We start from the raw sequence: 15,398 nt of genomic DNA on the forward strand, positions 1-15,398 counted from the left end.
ACTTAGAGTAATGTTTTCAAGGCTCCTCCATGTTGTAATATGTATCAGTTCTTCATCCTTTTTTAATCACTGAATAGTACTCCCTTCTCTGAGTACATTTTGAAAGAATCTGTCCTTCAGTCTGTTTCCCCATTTGGGCTCTTGGGAATAATGCTGCTGGGAACATTTGTGTACAGGTTTTTGTGTGGCCATATGTTTTCATTTCCCGTGGATATATAGCTGGGAGTGGAATCCCCAGGTCGTATAGTAACTATGTTTAACCTTCTGAGGATCAGCCAGACCATTTCCCACGGCAGCTGCACTATTTTACATTCTTGCCAGCAGGGTTTGCGTGTTCTACTTTTTTCATGTTCTCACCAACATGTTATCTGTCTCTTTGATGGTGCTAGAAGATCTCTTAAGCAACTCTTAATTCAGGAAGTAGGGTTTTATGAAAAAGATTAAATGTTCTTGAACTTCAATAAAATTCTGCAAAGGAATTAATGAGTATGCACGCAGCTGAAATGAGAAATAGCTGTTTTAAGTTTATTTACTTCCTACTGTGTTCTTGGGTCATTCGTTTTTATGAAGTAACAACAAACTCCTGTTTCGAGTACGTTTGTGTATTTTTTCTAAAAACAGATGGTAGCCAGAACACAGCCAGGATTTCATCAAGATTATCTTAACCAGTTTTTGTTGGGTTTTTTTTTTTTTTAATTATTCTTGTCAAGAATAGGAGAGGACAAACCTCCAGGAACTGGGAAGTAAAGGACACCTGGTGTTGTGTTCCGTGAGGAGTGAAACACCATGTGATGGCTTTTTATTGTCCCTCCTGTTCTGTATCTCCTACTGTTTCCACTAAAAGGAAGAATGGAATGCACTTCTGAAGCCAGTTGTTTTGTGTCCCTGAGAGAGGATTTCCCACTATTTTTTAAGAGTTCTTAGAACAGTTGTGCTCATTTTATAAAGTCTGCTTGGCCTTCTCCCAGCTACCTACTTCTCTTTCTTGTCTTGTTCTTTGGCTCCTCCTGTTACATAATTCCTTGCTTCAGAAGAAAGACACTAGGTAGAGAGTATTAGAATAGGCATAGTTTTACCTCCAATATATTGTAAATGTTTTAGAGCAGGAATGATTTTATGTACAGTAAGTCCCCTATGCACGAACCTTCAAGTTGCAAACTTTTCCAAGATGTGAACACGCGTTCCATCAGTATGAGGCATGAGTTGTCTGATGTTGTTCCATCATGTTGTCATGATGTTGTTCCGTCAGCATCAGGACAATTGCAGCTGGTCCTCTGTCTTCTGCTGCTCACAATCCTTCAGCTCTACCATATCCCACCTCCTCTCCCTCCTCTAGTCAGTGACTCTTCTTGCCTGTTCACTCAATGCCAGCCCCCATATGCCAGCTGTTGTACTATAGTACTTATCAAGGTACTGTACCTTAAGATTAAAAATGTTTCATTTTTTTGTGTCTGTTTTTTTAATGTACTATTTGCATAAAAAGTATTATAAACCTATTACAGTACTATATGTCTAATTGTAGTTGAGTACTTGGGCTAACCTTGTTGGATTTATGAACAAATTGGACTTCCAGACACGCTCTCGGAACTGAACTCGTTTGTATGTAGGGTACTTACATACTGGTGAATCTTTCAGAGTGCCTGGTACACACGAGGGGGCTCAAAAGATGCTGGTAGGAAGGATGGACTTGTGGAAAGGTGGCTGGATTGATGGGTAGATGGATTTATGGGTAAAGTGACTTACAGATTGAATGAATTTTAAATGTGTTGGCTGATTCTTCGGGTTCATTTTCTGTTTTCTTTTAGACGCATGTGTTAGCTGTGTGATGATTGGTTAGCTACTAGACAGAATAATTTGTTTTTTGGTCCTTGGATTGTCACGTTCCTACACTGTCTGAGATTGTCTCAGCAACTTGGAGAGGATTCATTTCTTTCAGTGTTACTCTTTCTGAGATTACTTCTAGTCACTGTAGTTCAGTAGAGTAACTGAAAAGTTGTTAGGAGGAGTTGAGAAGAAGGTAGGGAAAATCAAAATATAAAACCAGGATGGAATCAGTTGGCAAGTTTGGAAGCCCAGAATTGGGAATAAACTCATTAAGGAAACCAACCCTGAGTATTCATCGGAAGGACTGATACTGGAGTGGAAGCTTCAATCCTTTGGCCACCAGATGCGAAGAATCGCCTCGTTGGAAAAGACCCTGATGCTGGGAAAGATTGAAGGCAGTGGGGAGAAGGGGGCGACAGAGGATGAGATGGTTGGATGGCATCACCGACTCAATGGACATGAGTTTGAGCAAGCTCCAGGAGATGGTGAAGGACAAGGAAGCATGGCGTGCTGCAATCCGTGGGGTCCCAAAGAATAGGACGCAGCATAGTGACTGAACAACAACAAAAAGAATTACAATTTCATAAGTCAGGTGTCTTGCCATTTAGCATAGTTTGCTTTGGTTTTGATTATGAGTGGGGGACACCGATGAGTCTTTGCATCTTTACCTGAGGAACATTGAACAAAGATTAGTTTATTGTTGGCAAAATCTTTCACCGTTTTCTTTTTTCTTTTCCCTTTCCACCTCCTACTGCTCATGTACTTTACATGTCATTGTCCCCGTGAAAGCAGTGGCTCATGGTGGTGACAGTCTGACCTTATGGGCGGACAGCGGGAAATGCATGCCACGTGGCCCTTCTCACTGGGAACTGTGGCGAGGCATGGGACAGATGGTGAACTTTATTGAATGTAGGCAGCCTCGTTTTACAGCCGTACGGTGTTTAGGTGTGTTTATGGTCAGGTGTTCGGGACATGACATATCTTGCTGTGGGAATAGTGCTGTAAAAGATACTGAGGCTCATATTTCCAGGAAATGATGTTTATGATGACCACGATGACATAACTAATAGCCGCAAACACATTACAGCTACAGATAGCTGGAATACATCCCTTATTAAAAGAGCAGTGCCTTCAAGGGCTTCTATAGGCCAGTCTGGGGAGTTACGCAGCGCTTGTCACGTAGCCTTTGGGAGTGGTTGTATGGGAGGGGTTATGTCTGTGAGTCCTGAACAAGTGTCAGCCACACATTTTCCCTTGGAATTTAATGGCGGCCTCAGCTCTGAAGGGTGTAGAACAGTTGTCCTTGGCGTTGCTTATTATAGAAAGCAAATACCACTGCTCCTCCACAGCCCCGGTGACGTGGGACACACTGGGGATCTTCATACCACGTATTTCTGACATCCCGGGCGATATGCTCACAGCACATTCCTTTTCTGTCCTCAGCAGTCGGTGCTGGCCCCGTGCTAGCTGAATTCTGCATTCTTTGAGAACTGAGCCTGAAACCATCTGCTTTTCGGACTCTGATGCAATAGTGCCGAAGAAGGTCCCAGCCTTAGGTCTGAAGCCCTGCGGTCACATGCAGGAAGTGAGTCCGGGGACCACTCACCTTGGTGGCCCTGTGCTCTGCTCTCCCTGCTCCGTGGCAGGTGGACCTGCAGATCACCCATGGCGGCCGGGACGTTGGGGTCAGTGGCCACGAAGCTGCTTCACTTTTCCCGGGTCCCCTCCCGAGGTGCGGCTGTCTCTGCAGGAGAGACGTCTTGGGTTGCCCCTTTTCCTTTCATTTCTGAGTCTCCTGAGTCCATCTCCAGCCAGCAGGGCCCCTTTTGTCCCCGCCGCTCTTGTTCGCACCGCATTTTTCATGCTCACTTTGGACACGTGATGACGCTGTACTTCGTTCTCACCTTCACCATTTCCAGACCTGTTGATAAGTTTTGCACTGAGGTTTGCAAGCACTTAGGGTTGAAATCTCCCCCGAGGTGAAAGAGCACAGGTTTTGAGCGGGCTTTTGTCTGTGTGGGTTCCAATTGTCTGCATAAAAACGTTGTTAGATCTAAACATGAAAGTGTGTTAGCCACACAGTTGTGTCCAACTCTTTGTGACCGGATGGACTGAAGCCCGCCAGGCTCCTCTCTCCATGGGATTCTCCAGGCAAGAATACTGGAGTGGGCTGCCATTCCCTTCTCCAGGAAACATGAAAAGTACCTGTAAGAAAACCCCCAAACGGCTGAGTAGACAGAAAAGAGGAAAAGGAGAGAGGCCCCCTAGTACTGCCATCCAGCCGGCTGCTACGGAGACCTTGCTCCTTCTGTCGTCAGATGTTTTGAATCACATTCTGCAGCACTCCCTCCCCGCACCCAACCCCTTCCTTCTGTAAGAACCGAGCCAAGGTCACCGGAAATTAGATCTGCCCCAGGTAGGTCATGTCTGGGCTGATCCGACTTCAGGAGGTTGTGGAAATTCCTAGAATTGAGACAGTGGAGTCTGCTTTCGGTTAATGGGGTTTGAAAGCTCCTTTGCTTTGGCTGTGGCTCTGAACTTTCCATTCACTCTAGACCAGTGGTTCTCAACTAGGACAGTCCCCTCCCCCACGACAAATAATTCCCTCACCCAAAATGTCAGTACTGATGAGGTGGAGGACCCTGTGTTAGAACTTTGTATGTTATAAATGCTGTGTGTCCTTTGAGACAGATTTGAGTAATAAGGATTAGGGAAAAAAAAGATCTGTTCAGTTGATGAAAAGGTATTCCTACTTCAACAACAAAGATAACTATAAACGAGGAGAGATCTCACTTATATGTGGACCCTCCCCATCAGAACCACCCCCCTGAACTCGTACAGAAAACAGATGAGTGATTGCCAGAGGGAGGGGTGGAGGAATTGAATGAACAGCTTCAAATGCTACAGACTTCCGGTTGTTAAATAAGCCCTGCAGATCTAATGGACGGCATGGTGGCTATGCTTGATAATACCGAATGATTATTTGAAAGTTGCTAAGAGAGTAGATCTTAAAAGTTGTCATAAGAAAAAAAAAACATGTGTGGTAATGGATGTTAACTAGATTTATTGTCTTGATTACTTCTCCGTAGATAGTAATATTAAATCATTATGCTGTATACCTGGAACTAATGTGTTACATGTCAATTATATTTCAGTTTTAAAAATGCTGTTTGAACTCTTGTACTATGATCTATTACCCACATCTCCTTTCTGGAATTCAGTATCTTCAAGAACAAGGATCTCCTATGTCCCAGCCTGCCACATTTGTTGGTGTTTAGTTTCTAAGTTGTGCCTGACTCCTGTGACCCTGTGGTGTAGCCTTCCAGGCTTCTCTGTCCGTAGCATTTCTCAGGCAAGAATACTGGAGTGGGTTGCCATTTTCTTCTCCAGGGGCTCTTCCTGGCCCACGGATCGAATCTTCCACTGAACCACCAGCCTACTTGTTATATTAGACATCTTCAAATCCAGGTTATTGCAGGCTAAAAAGAAGAACTTTCTTTTGGCTGTTGAAAATACTCCAGATTTAAATAGCCATATTAGGTACTTCCCTGGGCTAGTGGCTAAGACTCCACACTCCCAATGTAGGGGGACTGGGTTCAATCCCTAATTAGAGAACTAGATTCCACATGCTGTAACTAAAAATCCTGCATGCCCCAGCTAGAAGATCAAAGATCCTGTGTGCTGCAGCTAAGACCCAGTGCAGCTAAGTAGATAGGTAGGTAGATAGGTAGGCAGGGAAACGTTGTTGGTTAATTTCCTCTATCTCAAGATTGACTGCTTTCCTCAAGATACGTTTTTTTAAAAGCAGCCATATTAATTTATCCATTACAATGTTATTAGATTTTCTTTCTTTTTTTTTTTTTAAAAAAAAAAAAAGGAAAGGCAGATCACATTCCAGAAACAAACTGGCTTTATCATGTAGGTTGTTAGGACTCCTGAACCGTGGCACTCAACATGGACTGAGTAGGCAGTTATGGGAGAAAATAGGTGCGGTGCCGTGTTGTGGGTCTGAGACTGAGTTGTGTGTTTGACTAAAGAATGTCCTCTTTTCTGTGAATCTGTAATTAGAACATGCCACACAGTATGGTATTTAAAGTCTATCATCATTATCTCTTTTTAGGGTTGTTTTCCTACCTTATTTTTAAACTTAATTTTTTTCAAAGTTCAGGGATGAAAATCATTCTTGAAAGCAGAAGAGAAATGTAGTAGTTAAAAGAGAAAAAAAATTTTTTTAATGGGGCAGCAACAGGTTGGAATCTATGATAGTGATTTTTAGCTTCTTAAATGGGGATTAGTCAACTTTTGTGCAGAAGGGCCAGAAGGTAAGTATTTTAGGCTCTGCAAAGCTACGTTGTGTTTCCATGTTAGCAGGAAGATGCCAGGTACAACTTCTTGCCCAAGGAGTTAATGCAGGTCACACACAGCTGGCTGGGCATTTGTGATTATCTTCCAGGGAGGGAGGCTGATAATTGGAGCAGAGATACTCTCTACCACAGGCTTCCCTGGTGGCTCAGTGGTAAAGAATCCATATGCTGATATAGGAGATACGGGTTGGAGCCCTGGGTCAGGAAGATCCCCTGGAGAAGGCAGTGGCACCCCACTCCAATATTCTTGCCTGGGAAATCCCATAGACAGAGGAGCCTGGTGGGCTACAGTTCATGGGGTCACAAAAGAGTTGGACACAACTTAGTGACTAGAAAACAACAACATGTTCTCTAACAGAGTCTTATCTGGAGATGAGCTTGGACACGTCTTCTGGTAGCCTTGTGTCTTTGAGCCCCTCCTCAGTTCAGTTCAGTCGCTAAGTCTTGTCCGACTCTTTGCGACCCCATGAATTGCAGCACGCTAGGCCTCCCTGTCCATCATCAGCTCCCGGAGTTCACTCAGACTCACATCCGTCGAGTCGGTGATGCCATCCAGCCATCTCATCCTCTGTCCCCTTTTCCTCCTGCCCCCAATCCCTCCCAGCATCAGTCTTTTCCAATGAGTCAACTCTTTGCATGAGGTGGCCAAACTACTGGAGTTTCAGCGTTAGCATCAGTCCTTCCAAAGAACACCCAGGGCTAATCTCCTTTAAAATGGACTGGTTGGATCTCTTTGCAGTCCAAGGGACTCTCAAGAGTCTTCTCCAACACCACAGTTCAAAAGCATCAATTCTTCGGTGCTCAGCTTTCTTCAGAGTCCAACTCTCACATCCATCCATGACCACTGGAAAAACCATAGCCTTGACTAGACGGACCTTTGTTGGCAAAGTAATGTCTCTGCTTTTGAATATGCCATCTAGATTGGTCATAACTTTCCTTCCAAGTAGTAAGTGTCTTTTAATTTCATGGCTGCAGTCACCATCTGCAGTGATTTTGGAGCCCCCAAAAATAAAGTCTGACACTGTTTCTACTGTTTCCCCATGTATTTCCCATGAAGTGATGGGACCAGATGCCATGATCTTCTTTTTCTGAATGTTGAGCTTTAAGCCAACTTTTTCACTCTCCTCTTTCACTTTCATCAAGAGGCTCTTTAGTTCCTCTTCACTTTCTGCCATAAGGGTGGTGTTATATGTTAATAGAGAGCGGGGACTTAATGAGCCCAACACAGATCAGTCTTCAGAGTTTTAATACAGCTGGAGAAGAATCCCATGGACAGAGGAGCCTGGCAGGCCATGGTCCATGCAGTCGTAAAGAATCGGACACGACTGAAGCGACTAGGTATGCACGCACGCACACATAATCATTATTCCCGTGTGTGTGTTTCTTGACATCACCATTGTTCAATTATAGAGACATGATTGGGTTTGTCCCATTATGGAATGGTTAAGAATATTCCTGTAACACTGAGAAGTATATAGGCTGGGATTTAAATTTTTTAAATGGTTTCTAGTGACCACGTATAATTACATACAGGAAAATCCACCCATTGTAGATTTACAGTTGAATGGAGTTGAGGGCATTTAGACAGTTGTTGCATTTAGACAGTCATGCCGCCATCAGCACAGTTCAGTTTTAGAATGATTCCGTTGCCTCCCCACCCAGGTTCCTTCTTCCACATGCAGTTAGTGTGTCTCCCTGCCCCGACACCTAGCCTTGGGCATCTAGTTTCTGCGTCTATGAATTTGCCTCTTCCAGAAATTTCGTATATATGGAATTCTATGATATATACTTATTTATGTGTAGCTTCTTTTACTTAGCATAATATTTTTGAGTTTCTCCTTTTTGGTGATTCTGTGATTTTTTTTTTTTTATTGTTGAGCCTTTCATTGTATAGATTCATCACATTTTATTTCTATACCAGTTGATGGACATGTATGGACAAAAAAAAAAGTATTGCCTGCCTTTCCCGTAAAAAAAAAAAAAAAAAAAATGAGGGTTCCCACTATCAGCCACTGTAGCCACCGTCAACAGTGTACCTTGAGGGGATTCAGAATGGAGAAAAATAGCATCCTGGCCCTAGATGGTTAAGACGCATATCTGGGGAATAAATTCAGTGAGCCCAGACTCTTGCATCTTCCCATACATAGGAAAACACTGTAATTGTTAACTTGAGATGCTGGGTTTTGTGATCAGCGGTAATCTCTCGGTGTTGGACCACATTTTTTCTTTGCCCCCCAGCAGAACCTCCAGTATATCCTGGCTCCTCCCTTGCTTGTTTGGAACTGTTAACTCAGCTGAGAGGCTGGCGCCCGGGCAGTAATCCTCCGTAAGGTCCCCACATAAAATCTAACTTGCAACTTTAGGTTGTGCATTTTTCTTCTGTTGACAAGTGATTTCTAGAATTCAGCTATTATGAATAATGCTGCTGTGAATATTAGCTTACAAAGCTTTTGAAAAACTTTGAGTAGGTAGATTTCTGGGAGTTGAATTGTTGGGACATATGGCAAGATTATATTCTGATTTTTAAGAAACTGCCAAACCGTTTTCCAAGGTGGGTATACCAGTTTGTATCACCACCAGTTTTTCCACATTGTCACCAACCACTTGGTGTGGTCGGTCTTCTAGTACAGCCAGGAAGTCATTCCTTGGCAATGGAAAAATGCAATCTCTGTGAACCTAGTTTTTAAAGGAATGGTATTACTTGTCTCCTTATCTTACAAGATTGCCCTCAAGTTCAAAGAGATGGGAATTTCTGGCCAAGTGCTTTATCTTGTAAAACTTTTAATGGTCATCGTGTGCAGAAAAGTTTTTTAGAAGTTGAATTTAACACATACCTGTCTCAGATTAAGATGAAAACGTCCAGAGTTTTAATAAAACGTGTTATTTTGTGATACAACTTGTTCCACCTGCTTTTAAAGGCATATTTTTACTCCAGTTGTGAATTTTCCCCATATGCTAGGAGTTTTCTCCATATGCCTGTGTTGTACATTAAATTATCAGCCTGTTTAACAATGACAGAATATAATGGTTTGCATATGGTTGGGTGCATTTTTCTTCTCCACTCAAACTTGGATGTTCTGGTAAATGTCTGTCTGTGACTTCGTTTTCAAATGCCTGTGGGTGGCCTCTTCTCTGGACCAGGGTGTACGTGTTCTTTTCGAATCGAATGGAAGCAGAAAGTTTGAGGGCTGAGAGAAACCACCCAGAACAACCTATGTAAAAAATATCTATTGCACCAGTTTTACTTTGCAAGTCTGATTCTATGAAAATTGCCTGTTTAAACTTTTTCAGAGAACAAAGCGGGTGTTTTGAATGCATTTCCCTTCCTATCTGGGGAAGACACTGTTCAGGAAAACTGGACAGGGGGCTTTGGGTTGAAAATCAGGGCTGGATTTTGTAAGATTTGTTTATCAGCAGCTCTTCACACCTGTTGAGAAAGACCTTTGGACTAAGGAAGTTGAATTGTGTTTTTCATGTAGGCAGGACTGTGTCAACAAAGGGCTTGGTAATACTTTCAAATGAGAAGGTTCGAAAAGAGCTACAGCAAAACTCAAGTGAAAGAAAGGGCACACTGTGTAGCCTCTGGGAGTCGGGAGGTTTATATTAATCCTGGTGACAATTTATATTAATTAAGTAATGTTTCATAACAGAATCTTAATTCATATAGATAGACAATTTTGAGACTTGGGAAACAGACATGAAATCCTTTTGGATCAAAGCAGTACAGGTGGTAGTCATAGCAAACAGAAAGCTTTGGACTCAGGATTCTGGGATGGAGGTCCATTGTGATTATTTATGGTTTTACCTAATGAGTAAAAGCTCTTGTGTTATGACCTTGAAAGTTTCCATTTGAGTGTGTGTTTGCGTGCTCAGTCGTGTCTGACTCTTTGTGATCCCATGGACTGTAGCCTACCAGGCTCCTCCGTCCATGGGATTTTCCAGGCAAGAATAGTGGAGTGGGGTGCCATTTCCTACTCCAGGGGATCTTCCCAGCCCAGGGATTGAAGCAGAGTCTGCCAAGTCTCCTGCATTGGCAGGTGGATTCTTTACATGTAGGTATTTGAAAGCTTTCAGTGTTGCAGTGTCTTGACCTGTGAATTTTAAAAAGGCTGAAACAGTAGTTAAGACACTTGGAAGTCTCTATCTAGAACATCACAAACAGTGCAGTTTTGGTGTGAAGTGGCATTTACAAGAGCAGTCTTAGAGATGCCTGCAGTAAATGTTCTTCTTGGAAAACAGCCGTTTGCTAATGAAGAAATCAGGACTGCCCAGCAGTTGTGTCCTTCTTTCTGGATGTTTTAGTTGTTTTCTGACCTACTAGTGCATTTTATTTATTCATGAATTACTTTAAGGAGACAAATAGTGTGATGTGTGGAAAGAGTATGGAATAAGAATTTGAAAAGATTTGAGACCTGGTTTGGTCACTAGCTTGTGACTTTAGATAAGGACTTAAGCTCTGAACTTGAGTTTCAGGGCAAGGATTCCTATCTTACCAAAGGTTAAGTTAGTATCAGTGTTATTGAGGCTCTTAGCACATGACTGGGACACCCTATTACTGGAAGCTACTGTTTATGCTAGTAATAACATAATTTAAAGCAGCATAAAGTGCTGAGTATACTTAGTTCACTTCGACATTGTTTATCCCCTTCTATCTCTCTCTGTGTTGAGATCAGTAGTAGTCCCTTACATGAGAAGTTAAATGTATAACCAATATATTTGACTATTTCATTTAACATCTCAAATTAAAACAATAAGCAGATCAATGAAATGAGGTTGAAAATTCTAGTAAAAGGAGCTTTAAGTGCTATTCTTGTATCAAATGATAATTTTGGTGTGTTTCCACTGTTTCATTTTTGTTGGAGTTGATGAAATTGAGCGGAGTAGAAATAATATGAATAATAAAGTGCAGCACATTGGGTATACATTGTCATAAAAGTAATTCTTTTTTTTTGAATTAGTTCAGTTTAGTTGCTCAGTCGTGTCTGACTCTTTGTGACCCCATGGACGGTGGCACACCAGGCCTCCCTGTTCATCACCAACTCCCAGAGTTTACCCAAACTCATGTCCATTGAGTCAGTGATGCCATCCAACCATCTCATCCTCTGTCGTCCCCTTCTCCCCCTGCCCTCAATCTTTCCCAGCATCAGAGTCTTTTCCAGTGAGTCAGCTCTTTGCATCAGGTGACCAAAGTATTGGAGTTTCAGCTTCAACATCAGTCCTTCCAGTGAATATTCTGGACTGATTTCCTTTAGGATGGACTGGTTGGATCTCCTGGCAGTCCACGGGACTCTCAAGAGTCTTCTCCAACACCACAGTTCAAAAGCATCAATTCTTCGGCACTCAGCCCTCTTCACAGTCCAACTCTCACATCCATACATGACTACTGGAAACATTTTAAGTAGTTTTTAATTGAAGTATAGTTGATGTAGATTACTGCGTTAGTTTCAGGTGTGCAGCTTAGTAGTTCAGTATTTTTGCAGATTATATGCCATTGTGGATTAATGGGTATGATGCATGATATGGATATAATTCCCTATGCTATAGAGTATATCCTTTTTGCTTATCTGTTTTATATATAGTAATTTGTGTTTGTTAATCCCACACCCCTAATATGTCCCTCTTCCCTCCTTTTTCCCTTTGGTAACCACTAGTCTGTTTTCCATGCCTGTGAGTCTGTTTCTATTTTGCATATACGTTTGTTTGTATTATTTTTTTAGACTCCCTATATAAGTGATATCATAACAGTATTTGTCTTTCTCTGTCTGACTTATCTCACTAAACATAATGGCACCCCACTCCAGTACTCTTGCCTGGAAAATCCCCTGGACAGAGGAGCCTGGTGAGCTGCAGTCCATGGGGTCCCTAAGAGTCGGACACGACTGAGCGACTTCACTTTCACTTTTCACTTTCATGCATTGGAGAAGGAAATGGCAACCCACTCCAGTGTTCTTGCCTGGAGAATCCCAGGGACGGGGGAGCCTGGTGGGCTGCCGTCTATGGGGTCGCACAGAGTCGGACACGACTGAAGCAACTTAGCAGCAGCAGCAGCAGCAATTAATCTAGATCCATCCACATTGCTGCAAATGGCAGTATTTCATTATTTTTTATGACCAAGTACTTTTCATGTATCTATACATCACATCTTCTTTATCCAGTTGTCTGATGGGCACTTGGGTTGCTTTCCTGTCTTGGCTATTGTAAATAGCGCTGCTGTGAACACTGAGGTGCATGTATCTTTTGGAACTAATATTTTTTTCTTTTATGGATATATACTCAGGAGTGGAATTATTGGATTATGTGGTAGTTCCACTTTAGTTTTTTAAGGAAACTTCATACTGTTTGCATAGTGGCTGCACCAATTTACATTCCTATCACCATGTATAAGAATTGCCATAAAGGTAACTGTTTATAATTTGAATGACCAGTGAACACCCAGTAATTTCTGCAAACATTTTTATCACTTGTCCTTGAAAACAAATTGTTTTCATGTTGGGAAATCAAAGAAAGAGGAAATTCAGCATTGGAAAGCCAAGTATTTTCATTGTCATTTCATTTATCCAATGGGGAAGTAAAAAAAGAGAAATAAAATCGATGCCAAAACATTTTGCCCTAGGTTAAAACAGTAGGATCTGAAAGTTGGGCTGTAATTCCAAACTTTGGGGTGCATTTGTTATCTGGTGTAATCCTGCCAAAATTCATACCGGTGGGACTGGGTTGCAATACTTATTATAAAACGGAATCTCTCTCTTGGAGAGGTCAATGGACTTTATACAAGGAGGAAGTCAGTGCCCTCCAAGTGGGCCAGTGCTTGGGGCTTGGACTCGGGAAGTTGGAGCCTGAACGTCCTGTAGTGTTCTGAACTTGGGGCGAAGCAGTGTGGTGACCTGATTAAACTTGTAGTTTCTTCATATGAGACGCTGGGCAGGCTACCTCTGGATCTCCACTTCTCCATCTGTACAGTGGGTAATGACGCTTGCCTCAAAGGGTGTGTGTGAAGGAAACAAAATAATCCACAGAAATCAGTTGCATTTTAGTACAATTTTCTCCGTCCTTTCTTTTCTTCCTCTGTCTGGCGGGGCTCTCAGTCCCACTTGTACATACGTAAGGCTGTGGGTATATGTGGGCTTCCCTGGTGGCTCAGATGGTAAAGAATCCACTGGCAACGCAGGAGACCTGGCTTCAGTCCCTGTGTCGGGAAGATCCCCTGGAGAAGGAAATGGCAACCCACTCCAGTATCCTTGCCTGGAATATCCCGTGGACAGAGGAGCCTAGAGGGCTACAGCCCATAGGGTTGCAGAGTCGGACACGACTGGTCAACTAACACACATGGCTGTGGGTGATGCTTTCTTTGAAGATTCATTCCTTGCTTATTTGAGAAAGACATATGCTTTTCAAAAAGTGATTTTTAAGGAATTTAGTTAAGTATAGTAATTTTATGGGTGGTGTTTTGCCACAAAGTGCAGTTCCAACACATAGTTATATTCTGTCTGTTTTATTTACAGGGAACACGGGTCTGGCTGAGAGAAAACGGCCAGCATTTCCCCAGTACCGTAAACTCCTGCGCGGAGGGCGTTGTGGTGTTCCAGACGGACTATGGTCAGGTGAGCAGAGAGCCTGCAGCTTCGTACCAGCTGTGTTCGCTTCCTCGGGGGGCCCTGAGTGAGGGCACGTGTGTTCATTCCCCGCTCCCCACCCATCATGCCCTAGGCATCTTTTCTCAGTGATGAAACAGAATCCTAAAAGGAATGTGTGATGCACACCTGGAGTGTGTGAGAGACACAATAAAAAAAATTCTCCCAAATGGAACGCAAAGTGTTCCAACCAGGACAGGACAGAGGAACACTGCACGTGGCTGGTTTCCTTCCTGGGGATCAGGACGAAGCAGAAGTATAGGGTGGTAATTGGTTTCACGGCGACCTTCCCTTCAAGTTTGTAAACTTGCCTCGTGTTGGGAGTACTGGTCTGCCAGTGAGACTGTAGCAGTGACCTGGTCCCTATAAAGACAGGATGGAGCAAACCACGTCTCCTGAGCCTCCTTATCCTCCTTGTGAAGCAACTGAAGAAGCTCCTCTGTCTGTAGGAACCACTGCTCCAGGGTGCCCATTCTTTAGTGTAAAACAAGTGAAAATGACTGAGAATGAATTCTTGAATCTACCAACTGGCCCATTGATTGTATTTGGACAGTTGAAAAGGAGCCTAGCTTCTCCATTTTATAAGGAAACCAATTTACAATAAAAAAAAAAATGAAGTCCAGGTGGTTCACTGGTAAAGAATGGGCCTACCAATGCAGGAGACACAAGAGATGCGAGTTGGATCCCTGGGTCAGGAATATCCCCTGGAGGAGGAAATGGCAACTCGTTCCGGTTTTCTTGTCTGGGAAATCCCATGGACAGAGGAGCCTGGTGGGCGACAGTCCATGGGGTCATAAAGAATCAGACATGACTGAATGACTGAGCGCACACACAGACACATATATAGTTAATTTACAATGTTGTGTTTCAGGTATACAGCAAAGTGATTTGGTTATATGTGAATACATACATATATATATTTCAAATTCTTTTCCCTTATAGATTATTAGCAGGTATTGAATACAGTTCCATGTCTTATACAGTATGTGCTTATTGTTTATTTTTTTTTTATTGTTTATTTTAAATATAGTAGTTTGTTAATCCCGAAGGAAACCAATTTTAATGTTATACGTGGGTCCCTCCTTCAGAGACACATTAAAATTTAAGACATAAAGAAGCGAAAGGAAGTTGTGTGCCAGTATTTAAAATTCATAGGTTCTGAATTTGTTTGCGAGTTGCTTTGAGAACAGACGCTTCAAGGTCAGGGTTGTGTAGTATGCGGCTGATGGGCCACTTGGCTATCGAGACCTTGAGCAGAGATGAGCCTCTTGGTCGTACACTCCTCATTTCTTGGCTTGATAAGCAGTAATGTTTCTGGCCTGTTTCACAGTTTCTCAGTTCCTTTTTCATCTGAGCATCTTGAATGTTCTTCAGGATTTATCTGGTGGTGACAATACAGGTGTGATATGCAGATACAGAGTAGGGGTGGTGGTGCAGGGAGAGGGGGCTGAAGAGACCACCTGTCTTACAGCCACCGCTGCACAGTCTGGGCTCTTTCTCATCACGTTCTCAGGTAGGGTGCTGTGATCTATAAACTAAGGACCAAGTGACCTGGCCAGCATTTTTGTGTCTTGCCTTC

The 15,398-nt window shown here is 42.8% G+C and overlaps 1 protein-coding gene across 1 annotated transcript in view; it reads left to right on the plus strand.

The window, feature by feature from the left end:
• The window catches only part of MYO10 (myosin X), a 262,062-nt gene that overhangs the window by 43,088 nt on the left and 203,576 nt on the right, over positions 1-15,398 (plus strand). Inside the window, exon 2 of the mRNA XM_027520434.1 lies at positions 13,691-13,789. Coding sequence (XP_027376235.1) covers positions 13,691-13,789 — 99 coding nt within the window. The remainder of the gene's footprint in view (positions 1-13,690; positions 13,790-15,398) is intronic.

Source organism: Bos indicus x Bos taurus, chromosome 20 (genome assembly GCF_003369695.1).
Source record: "Bos indicus x Bos taurus breed Angus x Brahman F1 hybrid chromosome 20, Bos_hybrid_MaternalHap_v2.0, whole genome shotgun sequence".
Classification (NCBI taxonomy): Eukaryota; Metazoa; Chordata; class Mammalia; order Artiodactyla; family Bovidae; genus Bos; species Bos indicus x Bos taurus.